Source organism: Peromyscus californicus, unplaced genomic scaffold, assembly GCF_007827085.1.
Source record: "Peromyscus californicus insignis strain IS unplaced genomic scaffold, ASM782708v3 Scaffold_20__1_contigs__length_68692818, whole genome shotgun sequence".
In the NCBI taxonomy this organism is placed as follows: domain Eukaryota; kingdom Metazoa; phylum Chordata; class Mammalia; order Rodentia; family Cricetidae; genus Peromyscus; species Peromyscus californicus.
Window position 1 is genome coordinate 66,972,673 of NW_026294503.1, and position 17,255 is coordinate 66,989,927.

The following is a 17,255-nucleotide window of genomic DNA, read 5'->3' on the forward strand; positions in this document are numbered from 1 at the left end:
CTGTACAGTACACGAATGCTAAGTGGATTTCAGGGTTTGCTGTCCTCCCCTTCACTCCTCCCTATCCCACAGTCCCTGTAGCCAGATGTACAGCTCCCAAATTCCGGGCGAGATTCCCAGGAACAAAGCAAGAAGAAGAAGAAGAAGAAGAAAAAAATCAGAACAATTTTGGAAGTAAACAGCAGCTGAGAAGGAGGAGGGAGCAGAAAGCCGGGTGGATCCAGGTGGGTGGCCCTCCAGCCCCTCCAGTTTAGGGTATGCCCCTGCCTTCTTTCCCTCCCCTTTCACCTGGCTTTTAAGGGCAGACGCGGCCCGCTGCTTCACAAAGCAGAGGAGCAGCGGCTCGCTGCGCTACGCTCTCTGGAAGGAGTGCACTGGGCAAAAACCTCTGACCATGACCCGGGACAGGCTGCCCCCTCAGCCGCTGCTGCTGCTGCTGCTAACTCTGTTGCTGGCTGCGGGCTCAGGGTCCGCCTCCACGCGCGGGGTGCAGGCCAGCAGCTGTCGCGGGGGCTGCGTGGAGGAGGAAGACGCGGGGTCCCCTGCAGAGGGCTGTGCAGAAGCCGGGGGCTGTCTCAGGAGAGAGGGGCAGCTGTGTGGGGTCTACATCCCGAAGTGTGCCCCAGGACTGCAGTGCCAACCGCGAGAGAACGAAGAGACCCCTTTGCGGGCGCTGCTGATGGGCCAGGGTCGCTGTCACCGCCCCAGGGGGCCGTCGGGTGAGTTCATGTCCACCCCGCCTTCCACCTGCCCACCTCAGATAGGAGAAGTCAGTCTTTCCTGGTAAGAACCTGGATCGACGCAGATGGGCAGCCTCTTTGAGCTTTAGGGGACCAGCCTATTGGTTCCTCCCAGGCCTTGAGTGGAACGTGAAGCGGAAAGATTAGGGAAAAAATTATGAGGCTGCGCGTGGCTAGGGGCACTTGAGACTACCGAAGGGAGATGTCCGGACTCTCTATTCTCCCTTCCCCATTTATTTTCTCCTGGGGGAAAGGGGCATACGTAGGAAGAGGATGGAGAGTTTTCGTTTTAGCTATCCCTTGTAAACCGGCAGGCTCATCTCCATCACTCCAATGGCCCGTGATGGAGACAGGACGTGGGTTCCGTATGGAGGAGGAGGAAAGGGAACCTCAGACTCGAGCTCCCCACACTGAGAAATGTCTCCTGCTCCTCTTTCGGTGCCGGTGTTGGAAGCACCTGATCCCCGAAGTCTAGAAGAAAAGATACTAAGTAGTAACAGGCTAGGCCAGGGACGGTGGGCAGGCCCTGGAGGGCCCGGGGAGAGCCAGGTGGGCAAAGAAGGAATCTGCCAAATCAGGCTTATTATTTAAACCTGGTCAGAACTGCGAGCCCTCCCTGCCCCACCCTACTACCCCCGGGGATGAGCACAGGAGACTGAGTCATTGGGTGGGTGGGACCAGAGTGAGTCAGCACCCAAAAGCTGGGGGTGAGGAGGCGACTGGACGCTGGAAGGTAGTAAGAGCCCTTGGTTTTTCCATAGAAATCGACGAGAAATGAATTTGGATCCCTGGGCATGGTGCTGCATGCCTGTAATTCCAGCACTTAGGAGGTGGAGGCAGGAAGGTCGTCTGTTCAGCATCATCCTTGGCTACATAATATCAGGCCAGCCCAAACTACATGAGACGCTGTCTCAATAGTGGGCGCGCGCGCACACCACACACACACACACACACACACACACACACACACACACACACACACACACACGGGGTGAGGGGTGGGAGGGGGTTGGAGTCCCATTCCTTGGTGTCAGAGCCCAAGCTTCTAAGGCTCCTCTTAGAAGGTGTGCTTTGGTTGGAAAAGGCAGTTTGAAGCATCATCGCAGTTTGGCACTAAATGCAGGGAGTAAAGGTACAAGGTCTGAGGAACACGTGGTACCCAGGGAATAAGGGTTAAGAAGACTGCAGAGGAAGTGGAGTTTTAAAAAAGTATGAAAGTTTATCTTTTGACACGTTGCTGTACTTTCCCTAGCTTCGTCCTAGCCCTGGCTTACTTCTGTCTCCCCTCCCAGTCCTGAGCTCTCCCCAGAGCACCCAGAAACTCTCCAGAACCAGGTGCAACCTGCAGGTTGGAAGCCTCTTATTCCCTGCTCCTTTGCAGCCTTCAAGGCATCCTGGTTAAAGGTTGAATCCAGAGGCTCCTGGACCACTAGAGTTGAACAGGGACAAAAAGGAAGAGGTCCCTATGCAAGGCCCTCAAAGTAACATCTCAGGCCTGGGAGGGGCGGACTGACTCATTGGAGGGGTCACAACAGGGTCACACATTCCACTGGGTCCCTATTGACTCCCCCCACCCCACACGCACTGTTTTTCTCTCCATCTCCCTGGCTTGGTGTGCCCTCTTCTGGCCCCTAGTGGAATAGGCAAGTCTTTTCACAGGAAGCCTAAAGGCTGGAAATAATGCTCCATGTTCACTCCGAGTTTTTGCTTTCCAAGATGTTCTCCCTTATAAGACTTGAAATTGGCCGGGCGGTGGTGGCGCACGCCTTTAATCCCAGCACTCGGGAGGCAGAGCCAGGCGGATCTCTGTGAGTTCGAGGCCAGCCTGGGCTACCAAGTGAGTTCCAGGAAAGGCGCAAAGCTACACAGAGAAACCCTGTCTCGAAAAACCAAAAAAAAAAAAAAAAAAAAAAAGACTTGAAATTGTTCTGGGAGGCCGGGAGGTGGTGGCGCACACCTTTAATCCCAGCACTCGGGAAGCAGAAGCTGGTGGAGCTCTGTGAGTTTGAAGCCAGCCTGGTCTACAGAGCTAGATCCAGGACAGCTAAGGCCACACAGAAAAACCCTGTGGGGGGAGGGTAGGGGGGAGGCGGTTGCTTTGGGAAATATTATCAGGAGCAGTAACCTAACTGTGTTTTGCAGGATTTTGTTTTTATTTCACATGTGTGGGTGTTCTGCCTGCACGTATGTCTGTCCCACATGGGTGCCCAAAGGGGGCTTGGATCCTCTGCAGCTCGTCACAGACAGCTGCCGTGAGACACCATGAGGATGCTGGGAATTGAACTCTGGTCCTCTGGAAGAGTAGCCAGTGCTCTTAACTGCTGAACAGTCTCTCCAGCCCCTGCTGAGTAGACCAGACTAGTCTCGAGCTTGTGGCAGTCCTCTTACCTAGCCTCCCAAGTGCTGGGATTATAGGCACACACCACCATACCCAACAATATAATTATCTGTCAGAGGAAGAAACAGCAGCCAGGATAAGGCCGGGAGAAAAACTGTGTACTTTTATTTCCTAAAGTTGTCAGTTGCTCTCATTTTAACCAGTAGAGATGCACCAGGGCTCATGTGGAACTAGCCTTTGGCCTTGACTGATTTTTTATTTCTTCTCCCATTCTTCTTGTGACCACAGAAGAGACTACAAAGGAAAGTAAACCTCACGGAGGTGCCTCCCGCCAACGCGATGCAAGCCACAGAGACCGGCAGAAGAATCCAGGGACCTCCACCACCCCTATAAGGCCCAATCCAGGGGGTGTTCAAGACACTGAGATGGTTCGTGCAGGGCTGGTGGGGTTCAGAGGACTGGAGATTCTCCCTGGGGAAGTCTGGATCAGGCAGGCTCCTGGAATTCTGAGCACCACCGCCACCCACCCCTGTTCCTTTCCAGGGCCCTTGTCGCAGACACTTGGATTCAGTACTGCGGCAGCTCCAGACTGAAGTCTTCCGAGGTGGGGCACAGGGGATCTATGTGCCGAATTGTGACCTCAGAGGCTTCTACAGAAAGCAGCAGGTGAGAAGAGGCCGGGAAGGGAGAAAGAGAATTTACCAAGCTGAAAACACACACACACACACACACACACACACACACACACACACACACACACACACACACACACACACACACACACAAAGGATATTGGATGTGCTGGGGCATGCTAGGTAGATAGGAGCTTGTCCCTGTCTCAGAAACAAACAAACCAGGACACACACATACACACACACACTACTTCCCCTGCCTCTCAGGATCTTCCAACTTTAAGACCCATAGAGACATGAAAAGAGTCAGGGAGATTGTAAGTTCAAGGCCTGCCTGGCCTACAAACAGTGAGCCTCTGCCTCACAACAAACAGTAAAACAAAAAGAAGTATGATTTGAAAGCGGGGGAAAAAGCCAACCACTTCAATAGAGGACTTAGAAGTCACCTTTAGGCAGAGGCTGTCAGAGGAGGGCCCTGGGAATCCTCTGGAGGCATGTGAGCTGGTGGAGCCCAATCTGCATCTTCTAACTCGGCCTTCTGGGGTAGGCTGAGAACACCCATTTCTAACACAAAAGGGATGCAGGTGCTGTTGATTTGGGACTATTGTTCCGGCCTAGCAGGGTGGGCCCTGTTCAGCCGGTGAAGGGACTAAGAACTCGTAATTTGTTTCTCCTGCTGGAAGCCTCAGACCTCACCCTGCTCTGTGCCTCTCTCTCCAGTGTCGTTCCTCTCAGGGGAGTCGCCGTGGTCCCTGCTGGTGTGTGGATCCAATGGGCCGACCCTTGCCCGTGTCTCCAGATGGCCATGGGAACTCTCAATGCTCTGCCAGGAGCACTGGCTAAAGCAGGGCGGGAGCCTCCAGGATGCTCTCCAGAGCACAGGCTGTCATCTGAACTATGTGTGGGGTGATGAGTAACTCAGGGGCTTTGTGCCCCAAGACCTGCCTTCAGGCCCTGTACCATTGTTCCCCTCACCCTTGGGCCTTTCACATCTAGTCAGAAAAATTGTTGTTGGCTTGGGGTGCTATGCTAATAAAGCTGTGTTGGGGGTGCCTCTGGTCTACATCTTTGCGTCCATCCTTCCCTTACAGCTCTGGAGCCCCAGGCTCTCCACCATCTCTCCCAGTATTCTGCCTTCCCAACAGACCACTGCCGGTCTCTTCTGCTGTCTTAGGCATGCAGTAGACTGCCACTGGCATGGGCCTCAAGCCCTAGCTTCATCCAGATACCCACCTGGAGTTCCCTCGTGGGGACTGACTGAGATCATGGCCTGCATGCAAATCAGTATTGCCGCACCTGATTACCGGTGAGATTGTGGTGACCGCAGCCTTGTTTCCATTGCTGATCTTTGGACTGATGGAGGCGAAGGATTAATGGTTAATCCCCAGCAGGAACTTGCCAAAAGGGGAGTCCCAAAGTGCTCACCTGCCCTACTTCCTACCAAAAAGGAAGAAACAAATTATTCAGGCTCTATGTGGTTTACCCAGGCTACCTTATTTATGCTGGCACTCACCTGATGAGGTAGGGACTTTTTGCCCCATTCTCCCCACCCAGAAACTTTAAAAATTTGGGCCACTTTCCTGCAGTTACATAGGTAGGCATGGCTACCCCGGCACCACTTAGTGTTGAATAAGTGTGCGTCTGACCTTTCTGCTTACATGGGAACTCAAGGTGTACAGAAGAGCTGACATTCAGGGGCCTTGAGGGACCTCAGCGCCACACAGGTTACAAATGCAGCCCCCAACAAAAATACCGTTGCACACATGTAACTACAGGACTCGATGTGTACCCTCAGAAAGCTGAATACAGGTGCATGAAGATGTTTCTGGCCCCTCCCTGACCTTCAGCTTTCATGGAGAGAGCCAGGAGTTGCCCTGCTACGTGATAAGCCTCAGGGAGGCAAAGTCCCCCTGCCACCCAGTCTTAGGCACAGATTCACCCCTGAAAGTGAGACAGCAAGCATGAACCTGGCCGTTGGTTGGGGGCAGAGAGGCTGTGACACGCAGCAGACAGAGAGAGCCAGGATCTGAGAAGCGCTGCCTTCCGATAACCTATAACCCCCAGCCCCCTCCAGAGAGGACTTTAGCCTCTGGAGCTGTCAGCTCTCCGAGTGGGATAAGAGCTCCGTAGGTGGGCTGAGAAGGGAAGAAAGAAGACGCCCGCCGCCCGCCGCACACTCCAGACTGCCACCATGGAGCCGAAGGGGTCCCAACTGCGGCGAAGAGAAGGGGTGGGGGAGGAGCAGCAGAAGGGAGTCTCTGGGGAAGGTGAGCCCCCTCCGCCCCTCCCCCGCCGGCCTGAGGTGGGTGTGTCCTGCTTAGCAGAGTTGGGTGTGCTGCTGAGAGCCCCTTGCTATCCCGGGAAGCCAGAGAAGGCGGTTTCTGCACTATCCCCCATACTACTAGGACTGGCAATGGAGGAAAGAGATGTTCAGAGCGTGGCCTTGCCCTCACTGAGGGTGAATGGAGTACTCCCCTGTGTTCTGGGTCCCCTGTTTCCAGCAACTGATTCAGGCTCTTTCTTGCCAATGGCCTCATTCACTGCACATATCACTCTCCCTTTTAATGACTCTACTCACGATTCTAAATATTGACTAAGAACAGAGGCTGGTGAGCACACAGCACATTTTCCAGGTCAAGGTCAGCTCTGACTAGAGCCCTAATTCCTCCCTCTCGGGTGTCCCTTTCGGTTCTTCCTCCTAGGAAACATCAAGACGCACAGAACCCCAGACTTGGTGCAATGGACCCGACATGTGGAGGTGAGGGGTCACAGAGGACGGTCCGGGCTGGGGTTGGAGCTCAGCTGGTAGAGCGCTAACCTATCATAATGAAGACTGGGATTGGTCCTAGCACCACAAACCTGATGTGACAGCATACAACTATAATCCCAGCTCTTGGGAAGTAGAGACAGGAGGATCAGAAGTTTGGGGTCATCCTTGACTACACTTCCAAACCAGCCTGGGCTACCTGAGACTGGGTGTGGTGGTGCATGCCTTTGATCCCAGCACTTGTGAGGCAGAGGCAGGTGGATCTCTGAGTTAGAGTTAGAGACTACCCTGGTCTACAGAACAAGTTCACAGACAGCCAGGGCTGCACAGAGAAACGCTGTCTCAAAAGAAAAAAAAAGTTTTCAAACTCACAGTTAGAATTAAGGTTAACTGGAGGGCAGCGTTGAAGCCTAAATCACCAGTTACTGCTTAGCTTTTTTTTTTTTTCATTAATCTCTAGTAATAATCAGAGATAAGACCTCTCTTTTAAAATTGGTGGTGGTGGTAGTGGTGGTGGTGGTGGTGTGTGTGTGTGAGAGAGAGAGAGAGATTTTCATAAGTCATTTCTCTCCACTGTGGGTTCGGGATCAGAATCAAGTCACAAGGCTTGCATAATAAATGCTTTAAATGCTTTTACCTTCTGGGCCATCTCACCAGCCCCAGTTTTTGTCATAAATATTTTAAAACCTCAGTTAAATTGTCTGGTAACATTGTTCAGACAATGCCAACCTAGATCCCACCCACCCGAATTTAAAATAAATAATCTATTAGGTTTGTTTACCTCTTATAAATTAAAAAGAATCAGGCTAGCAAGGTGGTGGTAGCACACGCCTTTAATCCCAATATTCAGCAGGTGGAGGCAGGCAGAACTCTTGAGTTCAAGGCCAACCTGGTCTATGGAGTGAGTTCCAGGACAGACAGGGCTACACAGAAAACAAAACACAAAGAGAGAAAAAATAATTGGGCTAAGACAGAGTTGTTTAAAACATAGGTCTTTGGGCAAGGACCAAGAGTCCGCCGGTGAGGTCTTACTGTTAGTGTGGCTACAGTTCAGAGGTTAGGGAGTGAGGACTGGAGGTGATCTGTCTCAAATTCTGACTCAGTGAGTGGCAGCCTCACACCTACCGCCATTCTTTTTTTTTTTTTTTTTTGCTTTGAGATGAGTCACTCCCTCAAACTGGACAAAAACTCATCACCCTCCTGCCTCCCCAAGCAGCAGGGATTACAGGTGTATGCTACCATATTCAGCCTCTGCTAAGGCTCTTTGTCCTCACTGATGCGCCAAGAAGATAGGCAGAGGTTGGGGAAGCTCTGGGGTCATGCCTACCTCTTCCTGTTCCTAGTACTCAGCACCGCGTGGTTCAGAGCAGCTCAGTAAATACAGGTCAAGGGAGGAATGGCTGGCACGGGGAACAACGGGCTCTAGCCGGGCTCTGTCCTGCAGGCTGTGAAGACCCAGGTTCTGGAGCAAGCCCAGAGACAGCTGGCGGAGCTGCTGGATCAGGCCATGTGGGAGGCTGTGCAAGCTTACCCCCAAGACAGACCAGTACCCTCCACTGCCCCAGATACCACAAGCAAGTGAGTCTGAGGGTCCCGCACAGGTGCCCTTCCAGCCGTATGCCCGCCCCTTGGCCAGCCTTGGCCTGACCCTGGCTTCAGCGTTCCCTGGCTCCCCCGATTACCCGGTCTTCATGGCCCTGGCTTCCATCTTTCAGGTCTTGCTCTGCCCCAACCCTGACCTTCTCCTGAAACCACTCCTGCTCCTATTACCATCCACATGGCACTGCCCTCCACCCTCTTCCTTTGGGGTCTGGGTCTGAAAACTGTCTCAATCTAGGACCCGGGAATTACCCCATGCGAAACGGAAAGTTTTCATCACCCGAAAGTCACTGCTCGAGTAAGTGGCGGGGAGGACAAAGGACAAGAAAAGGTTTGACTAGGGGTCCCACAGACATCACAGTTCTCATGCACGGGCTTCGGTGGTCTGCTGGGAGGGTCTGGAGAGGTCTCTGCCTCGGTGTTATCGAGGGGGACAAATCAGCAGGAGGAGATGCCCCAGCCACAGGCTTGCCCTCAGCAGGGAGTTCTGGATTCCGGGGGGCCCCACACCCCTCACGTGTACAGTCCTGAGCTCCCCTACAGGCTGCTAAAGACCCTTCCACCCTGACCCTCGGACTCCTTCCTTCCAGTGAGCTGATGGAGGTGCAGCATTTCCGAACCATCTACCACATGTTCATCGCGGGTTTATGTGTCTTGATCATCAGTACCCTGGCCATTGACTTCATTGATGAGGGCAGGTAGGTCCCTCCCACAGACACAGTGACCTGACCAGATGCCCGCCTTACCTCCCATACCTGTCTTGAATCTTCTTTCCCTAGCCTGGAATGGCCTACGCCCTCTCAAATGCTTCTCCATGGTAATCTTGCCTTAAAACAGATGTAAGTGCATGCACATATGCACGTGCACACACACACACACACACACACACACACACACACACACACACACGCTCTCAACTACTCAATTCAGGTAACTTCCATTGACTTTCTACCAAGTACAAGCCAGGTCCAGATAGATGAGGGTGAAGTCCACCCCCACCTTTGAACTACCTCCCATCTCTCGGAGAGGATTGACAGACACAGACCTCAGAGGAAGACCTTCCCTTGGAGGTCTGTATTTTGGTGTTCCCAACCTATCCCAAAGACAGGCTTAAGGAGTCGTAAAAAGGAGAGGATGAAGGACCTACAGGTTCAGCTACAAGCCCTTACTCTAGTAAAATGTCTATTATTAAATGTAAGAGTAGTGCACACCTTTAATCCAAGCAGTCAGGAGGTTGAGGTAGGTGGATCTCTATGAGTTCCAGGCCAGCTTGGTCTATGTCGAAAGTTCCAGGCCAGCCAGGGCTACATAATCAGAGGCTATCTCAAACAAACAAACAAAAATAAAAGAATAAGAGTATTATTATAGGGATCAAATCTCAGTAAAATGTCAAATCAGGCTGAAGGTATTTTGTTTGTTTTTTTGTTGTTTGAGACAGGGTTTCTCTGTGTGGCTCTGGCTGTCCTGGAACTGGCTCTGGAGACCAGGCTGGCCTGGAACTCAGAGACCTGCCTGCCTCTGTCTTCTGAGTACTGGGATCAAAGGCAAGCTCCACCACACCCTTCTCAGGCTGAAGATATTGTTCAGTATTAGACCACTTGACTATCAAATACGAGGCCCAGGGTTCTACCTCCAACATCACCTCTAAAGTTTAAATATACATTTTACCACAAATATACAGTCCTTGGCCACCTTCATCAATCCCAGTCTGCTCCCCAGAACTAACAGGTCTTAACTTTTCTGTGCACTGAGGATTAAACCTGGAAGATCACCGTGGTAGGTAAACACTGCACCACTGAGCTACACACCCCAGCCTAGGTTGGCCTAGAACTTTTGATTCTTCTGTCTCTGCCTTCTGCCAAGTAACTAAGGCTATAGGTGAGAGCCACCAGGTCTGTTTTTGTTTTGTTTTGTTTTGTTTTAAGACAGGGTTTCTATGTGTAGCCCTGGCTGTCTTAGCACTCACTCTGTAGACCAGGCTGGCCTGGAACTCACAGAGATCTGCCTGCCTCTACCTCCCAAGTGCTGGGATTAAAGGTGTGCACCACCACAGACCTGCAGGCCTGGATTTCTTTGTTTAATAGTTTGAGTTTGCCACAGAGTGTTTTCTGTGCATTCACATTCATACGTCCATAAGCACCAATGAGATTCACGTGGAGGTGTTCAGAAGCAAGATACTGTATCTGTGATTTTACAACCAATTCTTATCATCTGTCTACATCAACCTATTGGTTTTCCTGACTACAGAAAGTGGAAGTATCAGATTTTGTTCATGCAGTCCTTTATTAACAGCTACTGAGGTGGTTTCCAGTGTTCGTCTATTTGTTGGAGACAGGATCTCATAGCCCAGGCTGGACTTGAAGTTGATAGATAAGGATGACTTTGGACTTCTCTTCCTCTGTCTCCACCTCTCAAGTACTGAGTTTTCAGGCATACAGTACCTGGTTTATGCCATGCTGGGGACTGAACCTAGAGCTCCATCCATCCTAGGCAAGCACTTTACCAACCAGTCTACATCCCTAGCCCCTTATTTGCAATTTTTCACCTTTATAAGCCACACATTGTTTTTTAATTTTAATTTTAAAATTTAATTGTGTGTGTGTGGGTGTTTTGCCTGAATGTCTGTGCACCACTTGCGTCTGGTGCCCAAAGAGGTCAGAAGAGGGCGTACATCGCATCTCCCGGAACTGGAGTTACAGATGGTTGTGAGCCACCGCGTGGGCTCTGGGAATTGAGTCTGGAAGAGCAGTCGGTGCTCTTAACCACTGAGCCCTCTCTCCAGTCCCAAACAATACATTCTCATAAAAAGCTGTTTTTTTGTTGTTCTTGTTTTTGTTTTGAGACGAGGCCTTTTTTTTGTTGTTGTTGTTGTTTTTTTTTTTTTTTTTTTTTTTTTTTTTCGAGACAGGGTTTCTCTGTGTAGCTTTGCGCCTTTCCTGGGACTCACTTGGTAGTCCAGGCTGGCCTCGAACTCACAGAGATCCGCCTGGCTCTGCCTCCCGAGTGCTGGGATTAAAGGCGTGCGCCACCACCGCCCGGCGAGACGAGGCCTTCTTATGTCCTAGGTAGTCTAGGACTTTCCATCCTTCTGCTTCAGCCTTTGAGGCAGCTGAGAATTCAAGCAAGTGCCAACACACTCCACCCAGGCAAATCGCTGAGCATGGTGCATTCTACTAGCCTGGGCCTACAAGTATAGACACACTGAGGAACGAAATTCATAATAGTAAAATCAGAGCTCATCTCAACTCTTCACACCCTGATGCTTGCAGTACTGAGGCTTCTGCAAAACTGACATTGAACTAGGGCTCCAAAGGTCATTCAGATCAAGCCTATCCCATGACTGTGTCTGAGGCGAGGGCCTGCTCTGGAAGTCCCACACAACACTGGGGAGAACTTGAACACTTTCACAACACAGCCTTTCAAGGGTCTGGCCCAGCCCTGCATGAATTGAGTATGGTGACTTATGCAGCAAAAAGATTAGGCATTTGAGGTCATCCTTAGCTACACAAGTGAGCTCCTGGCCAGCCTGGGATACGTGAGACCTCTCTAGAAAAAAAAGCAAAAGCAAGTCTGTACTAGGCTTTTTCATTTGGGCCACCGACCTGCTCCCAAATCATGACACAGAAACTTATTACTAGTTTTGAATGCTCGGCCTAGCTTAGGCACATTTCTGGCTAGCTCTTTTAACTTGAATTAATCCGTTTATCTACCTGTTGTCTTGGGCTTGTTACCTTTCTTACTTCTGTCTGTCTTTACTTTCACTGCTTCTTGTGTCTGCTGGCTGGCGTCTGCCTGGCTTCTTGCCCCATTCTCTTCTCCTCCCTCTCTCTCTCTCTCTCTCTCTCTCTCTCTCTCTCTCTCTCTCTCTCTCCTTTCTTCTCTCTAGCCTAGATTTCTCCTATTTATTCTCTCTGCCCAGCCCTGCCTACCCTTTCTTCTGCCTAGCTACTGGCCACTCAGTTCTTTATCAGACCAATCAGTTGCCTTAGGCAGTCGAGGAGAAACAGATGCAACACATCTTTTAATAATTAAACAAATACAGCAGAAACAAATGTAACACATCCTTACATCGTTGAACAAATGCAGCAGAAATAACATAACATATCTTTGCCCAGTTAAAATAATATCCACACCACAAACCCCTCAGTGTGTCCAGTTACTGTCTTTTTTCCTCTCCCCTAGGCTGATGCTGGAGTTTGACCTACTCATCTTCAGCTTCGGACAGCTGCCCTTGGCGCTGATGACGTGGGTTCCCATGTTCCTGTCCACTCTGCTAGTGCCCTACCAGACCCTATGGCTCTGGGCCAGGCCGAGAGCCGGGGGCACCTGGATGCTGGGGGCTGGCCTGGGCTGTGTTCTGCTGGCTGGTCATGCAGCGATGCTCTGCGTCCTCCCAGTCCACATAGCGGTGAAGCATCAGCTTCCGCCCGCCTCAAGATGCGTGCTGGTCTTTGAGCAGGTGAGGACCTGGGGGCTCCAAGACCAGGTCAATATAGCCTTGGGTTTGGTGAACCTGTGATTCTGAGAAAAGTACACAGATTGGGTTGCTAGGTAACACTGGCCCTGCAGAGAGTTGGTGGGATGAAGATTGCCCTGTCTCTCTTTACCCTTCATCCCAGGGTAAAGATGTCTGTGTAAAGCTATAAAGTCACATGACAAAAAACAGAAAATGTTAGCCGGGCCGTGGTGGCACATGTCTTTAATCCCAGCACTCGGGAGGCAGAGGCAGGCAGATCTCTGTGAGTTCGAGGCCAGCCTTGCTTGTCTACAGAGTGAGTTCTAGGACAGCCAGGGCTACACAGAGAAACCCTATCTCAATAAAAACTGAAAAAGGAAAGGCGGGCTGGGGGGGGGGGGAGAAGGAAGAAGAGGAGGAGGAAGAAGAGGGAAGGAAGAAAGAGAGAAATAAATAAATAAATAAATAAATAAATAAATAAATAAATAAATAAATAAATAAATATGGGCTCCTGCCAGGCATGTCTTGAATTGGCTTGCCTCTCTGTGATAAATCTGAGTACAGAGAGGTAAAGCGATTTTCTCAGAGCCACACAGCAATTTGATCTCTTCCACTACAGGTCCGGTTCCTGATGAAAAGCTACTCCTTCTTGAGAGAGACTGTACCTGGGATCCTTTGTGTCAGAGGTGAGGTGTCCCGCTGACCCATTATGAACTCCTGGATCCTCTTGGCTGCTTGGATGAAGCCAGAAGATGCAAAGCTCTGCCTTTGCAAGCGGGTTGCCCAGCGGACACAGATCTGACCCTCAGCTGGACTAAGTGGCTTTATTCACGAGCGTGCTCAGGCCTCTTCTGAGAGAACCACCCAGTTATCCAGACCTTCTGGTGCTTTCTAGTTCCCAGGCCCAATCTGGAAAGGCAGGGATGTGAGAAAACCTTCATAGAGGAAATCAGACTAGAAGGGAAAGAGAATGGGCTGTGGCAGCCTAAGGAAGCTCTGGCCACAGCAGGTCTGGAAAGCCGGTCTGCAGTGTGAGCGAGCTCAGTCCCTTCAAATGCACAGCCTGGATCCCTCCCCAGTCTACCTCCCCATGTTAACACAGTCCTCCCCACCTCCCCATGCTAACACAGTCCTCTCCACCTCCCCATGCTAACACAGTCCTCCCCACCTCCCCATGCTAACACAGTCCTCCCCACCTCCCCATGTTAACACAGTCCTCCCCACCTCCCCGTGCTAACACAGTCCTCTCCACCTCCCCGTGCTAACACAGTCCTCCCCACCTCCCCGTGCTAACACAGTCCTCCCCACCTCCCCATGCTAACACAGTCCTCCCCACCTCCCCATGCTAACACAGTCCTCTCCACCTCCCCATGCTAACACAGTCCTCCCCACCTCCCCATGCTAACACAGTCCTCCCCACCTCCCCATGCTAACACAGTCCTCTCCACCTCCCCATGCTAACACAGTCCTCTCCACCTCCCCATGCTAACACAGTCCTCTCCACCTCCCCATGCTAACACAGTCCTCTCCACCTCCCCATGCTAACACAGTCCTCTCCACCTCCCCATGCTAACACAGTCCTCCCCACCTCCCCATGTTAACACAGTCCTCTCCACCTCCCCATGCTAACACAGTCCTCCCCACCTCCCCATGCTAACACAGTCCTCCCCACCTCCCCATGCTAACACAGTCTCCTCTCCACCTCCCCATGCTAACACAGTCCTCTCCACCCCCCTGTGTTAACAGTCTTTTCATTCCTGTCCAGGTAAGGGTATCAGTGCACCTAGTTTCTCCAGCTACCTCTACTTCCTCTTCTGCCCTACCCTCATCTACAGAGAGACATACCCCAGGTAAGACCTTGCTGCCCCTCTCCAAATACCTAGGCTTAGTGAGGATGGGGCCCTTCTCCCACAGGCACTGGCCACTTGTTCAGAAGGAAGCAAAGGGAAAAACAGGCTACCTCTTCCGTTGCCCCGCACATGCCCGTGATCCACTGTCCCGAGCCATCAACCCAGTTCTGTCCTCCACACCCCAGAAACAGAGTATGGTTGGGCACCTTCAGTGACACTCAAACTAAATGACCACTTACTGTGTTTGCTCTGGGAAATCCGAAGTGTTCTAGACCCCCCCACAGCCCTAGGGAATTCACTCAGGCCTGTGCAATGGAGTTAGCCTCGGAGAGAGGACTGAAGGCCTAAACCGTGAAGGACGTAGAAGGATGATCCTCATGTTCTCTTATCGTGCTGCAGGACACCCAGCATCAGGTGGAACTATGTGGCCAAGAACTTTGCCCAGGTCAGAAGATGGGGTAGAAGACCAGCTCGGACTCATGGTGGCTTAGAAGTAGGGGGGCCGGGAAGGAGGCAGTACCCCTTGCCAAAGCCGCGTGCCCTCCTGTCTGCAGGCCCTGGCCTGCGTGCTCTACGCCTGCTTCATCCTGGGCCGCCTCTGTGTCCCCGTCTTTGCCAACATGAGCCGGGAACCCTTCAGCACCCGTGCCCTGCTGCGCTCAGTCCTGCACGCCACAGGCCCAGGTAAGACCTTCGTCACGGTGGGGAAAGGTTGTGCACTTTCCTGGGGAATGCTTGTCAGGGCAGGCTTCACTCTGTCTGTGTGTGAATCCCTTACATACCTGCCCCCTCCTGCCCATGTTCACTGCCACCATCTTCATGTGGCCTGGTAGCCTAGCTCCCCACTGCTCACTTCCCTCTCCCCCGTGGGCCTGGCTTTGCTAGCCAGTCCCTCCTGCAAATTAATCACCCATGGCCCTGCTTCAAAAGCCCTCCTGCCTTCCTGCTTGCCTGTCTTCCTCCCCTCCCTTCCTTCTACACCAGAGTGAACCTAAGGCCTCATACACGCCAGACAAAAGCTTTACTATTGAGCTACATCCCTGTCCTCCTTTCTTTCTTTCTTTTTTTTTTAAGATTTATTTATTTATTATATATACAGTGTTCTGTCTGCACATATCCCTGCAGGCCAGAAGAGGCCACCAGATCTCATTACAGGTGGTTGTGAGCCACCATGTGGGTGCTGGGAATTGAACTCAGGACCTCTGGAAGAACAATCAGTGCTCTTAACCTCTGAGTCATCTCTCCAGGCCCCCTCTATCCTCCTTTCAATTCTTACTTTGAGACAGGGTCTCACTAAGTTGCTCAGGCAGGACTTGAGCTCAGTTTTGTTTTTGTTTTTTTTAATGTGTATGGATATTGTGTCTGCCTGAATGTTTGTGCACCACATGCATGCCTGGTACAGAGGCCAGAAAAGGACATCAGATCCCCTGAGACTAGAGATAAAGACAGTTGTAAGCTGTTGTGTGGAGGCTGGGAATTGAACCTGGGTCCTCTGGAGAAGTAGCCAGTGCTCTTAACCGCTGAGCCAGCTTTACAGCCTTTTGATTTTCTCTTTTCCTTTCTTTCTTTCTTTCTTTTTTTTTTTAAAATGTTTATGTTTGCTTGTTTTTGAGACAACCTCTACCCAGGCTGGCCTTAAACTCAGTCCTCCTGCCTCATTATCCCAAGTAGCTAGGATTGCAGGCTTGCTGTACTAGGCTTTGCTTGGAATGCCTTTCTCTACTCTACAGCCATGGAATCGGGTTCCTTTCTGGAGGCCCATGGGTAAGACGCTCCCCTCTCTGGGAAGCTTCTCTCTCCCCCTTTTCCTTTTCTAATTTTATTTATTTACTTATTTATTTATTTATTTGGTTTTTCGAGACAGGGTTTCTCTGTAGCTTTGGAGCCTGTCCTGGATTAGCTCTGTAGACCAGGCTGGCCTGGAACTCACAGAGATCCGCCTGCCTCTACCTCCCGAGTGCTGGAATCTAATTTTTATTTTATTGCATATACTTTTTTCTTTTTTCTTTCTTTCTTTTTTTTTTTTTTTTGAGATAGGGCCTTGCTATGTTGCTCAGGCTACCCGTAGTCCCTTAGCTCATGTGATCTCCTGTCTCAGCATCTCCAGTAGTTGGGACTAGACGTGCGCCACCTCACAGCCGAACTCTTTTCAGCTCACTCCTTGTTCTGCGTTGTATCCTCTGGAACATCCCTGGTTGTCACGATCATTTAGTTCCCGTTACACCTGACCTTGATCCTCGCGTGGGTCCCAGCCTCTGTGTGTGTGTCTCAATATTATGAATTTCCAAAGGTCAGGGATGTTGTGAGTCTGTGTTTCTGATTTTCAGGCATAGAGTAGATACCAAGCACTATGTGGAAAATTAAGGAATGCATGAATGATGAGTGAACGCATGCTTGCTAAGTGTTGGGGCCCTGATGGCTGGGCAAAGGCTCTAGAGAGCCCGGGGCTGCGGGGCTGCACCTCTTGTCCTGCCCGCCAGGCATCTTCATGCTGCTCCTCATCTTCTTCGCCTTCCTGCATTGCTGGCTCAACGCCTTCGCCGAGATGCTGCGGTTTGGAGACAGGATGTTCTACCGGGTGCGGCCTGGACCGGGGCCCACTGAGAGCAGTAGTCGGGGAGATTGACCAAGGGCCCAGGGAAGAGGGTAGCGGTGGTGGGTGTCGCCTCCCAGTGCTTTGGGTCTCCTGTAATGAGGACTGTGGGCCTCGGGGTGTGGGGATGATGCCACTCCCACACCTTTAAGCAGGAAGACTGACTCCTCTTGAGTGGGTAGGCAAGGGGGTGGGACCCAAGCCTGGGAGAGTGTTGCTGTCTCTGCTCCACCTAGAGCCAGCCCTTCTAAGAGGATACAGGTAGGGGTGGGTGTGCGGA

At 51.4% G+C, this 17,255-nt stretch overlaps 3 protein-coding genes across 7 annotated transcripts in view; 2 read left to right on the forward strand and 1 right to left on the reverse strand.

Moving 5' to 3' along the window:
* Window positions 1–230: 230 nt before the first annotated feature.
* Window positions 231–4,773, forward strand: Igfbp6 (insulin like growth factor binding protein 6). Its single transcript, XM_052747550.1, has 4 exons — window positions 231–719; window positions 3,367–3,506; window positions 3,622–3,744; window positions 4,431–4,773. Exons 1-4 carry the CDS (start codon window positions 395–397, stop codon window positions 4,551–4,553), a joined length of 711 nt encoding a protein of 236 aa, XP_052603510.1. The 5' UTR covers window positions 231–394; the 3' UTR covers window positions 4,554–4,773.
* A 1,128-nt stretch (window positions 4,774–5,901) lies between these two features.
* Soat2 (sterol O-acyltransferase 2) overlaps window positions 5,902–17,255 on the forward strand; it is a 13,492-nt gene continuing 2,138 nt past the window's right edge. The window contains exons 1-11 of the mRNA XM_052749053.1: window positions 5,902–5,977; window positions 6,413–6,468; window positions 7,922–8,055; window positions 8,315–8,374; window positions 8,667–8,774; window positions 12,259–12,535; window positions 13,152–13,223; window positions 14,303–14,382; window positions 14,782–14,827; window positions 14,937–15,066; window positions 16,863–16,960. Of these exons, the coding sequence (XP_052605013.1) occupies window positions 5,902–5,977; window positions 6,413–6,468; window positions 7,922–8,055; window positions 8,315–8,374; window positions 8,667–8,774; window positions 12,259–12,535; window positions 13,152–13,223; window positions 14,303–14,382; window positions 14,782–14,827; window positions 14,937–15,066; window positions 16,863–16,960 (1,137 nt within the window). The remainder of the gene's footprint in view (window positions 5,978–6,412; window positions 6,469–7,921; window positions 8,056–8,314; window positions 8,375–8,666; window positions 8,775–12,258; window positions 12,536–13,151; window positions 13,224–14,302; window positions 14,383–14,781; window positions 14,828–14,936; window positions 15,067–16,862; window positions 16,961–17,255) is intronic.
* Window positions 12,425–17,255, reverse strand: part of Csad (cysteine sulfinic acid decarboxylase) — a 52,720-nt gene continuing 47,889 nt past the window's right edge. For all 5 annotated transcript variants that reach the window (XR_008220720.1, XR_008220719.1, XR_008220718.1 and 2 more), the window contains 3 exons: window positions 16,844–17,255; window positions 13,198–13,441; window positions 12,425–12,597 (listed from right to left, as the gene is read on the reverse strand). The exon at window positions 16,844–17,255 is cut by the window's right edge. The gene's annotated coding sequence lies outside the window, so the exon portion shown is untranslated. The remainder of the gene's footprint in view (window positions 12,598–13,197; window positions 13,442–16,843) is intronic.

Bases quoted from the DNA above. Each gene is read 5' to 3' on its own strand.
- Igfbp6 (XM_052747550.1), top strand. From the start codon at position 395: ATGACCCGGGACAGGCTGCCCCCTCAGCCGCTGCTGCTGCTGCTGCTA. The intron at 3,507-3,621 runs GTTCGTGCAGGG...GTTCCTTTCCAG, and splicing joins GTGTTCAAGACACTGAGATG to GGCCCTTGTCGCAGACACTT. The intron at 3,745-4,430 runs GTGAGAAGAGGC...CTCTCTCTCCAG, and splicing joins GCTTCTACAGAAAGCAGCAG to TGTCGTTCCTCTCAGGGGAG.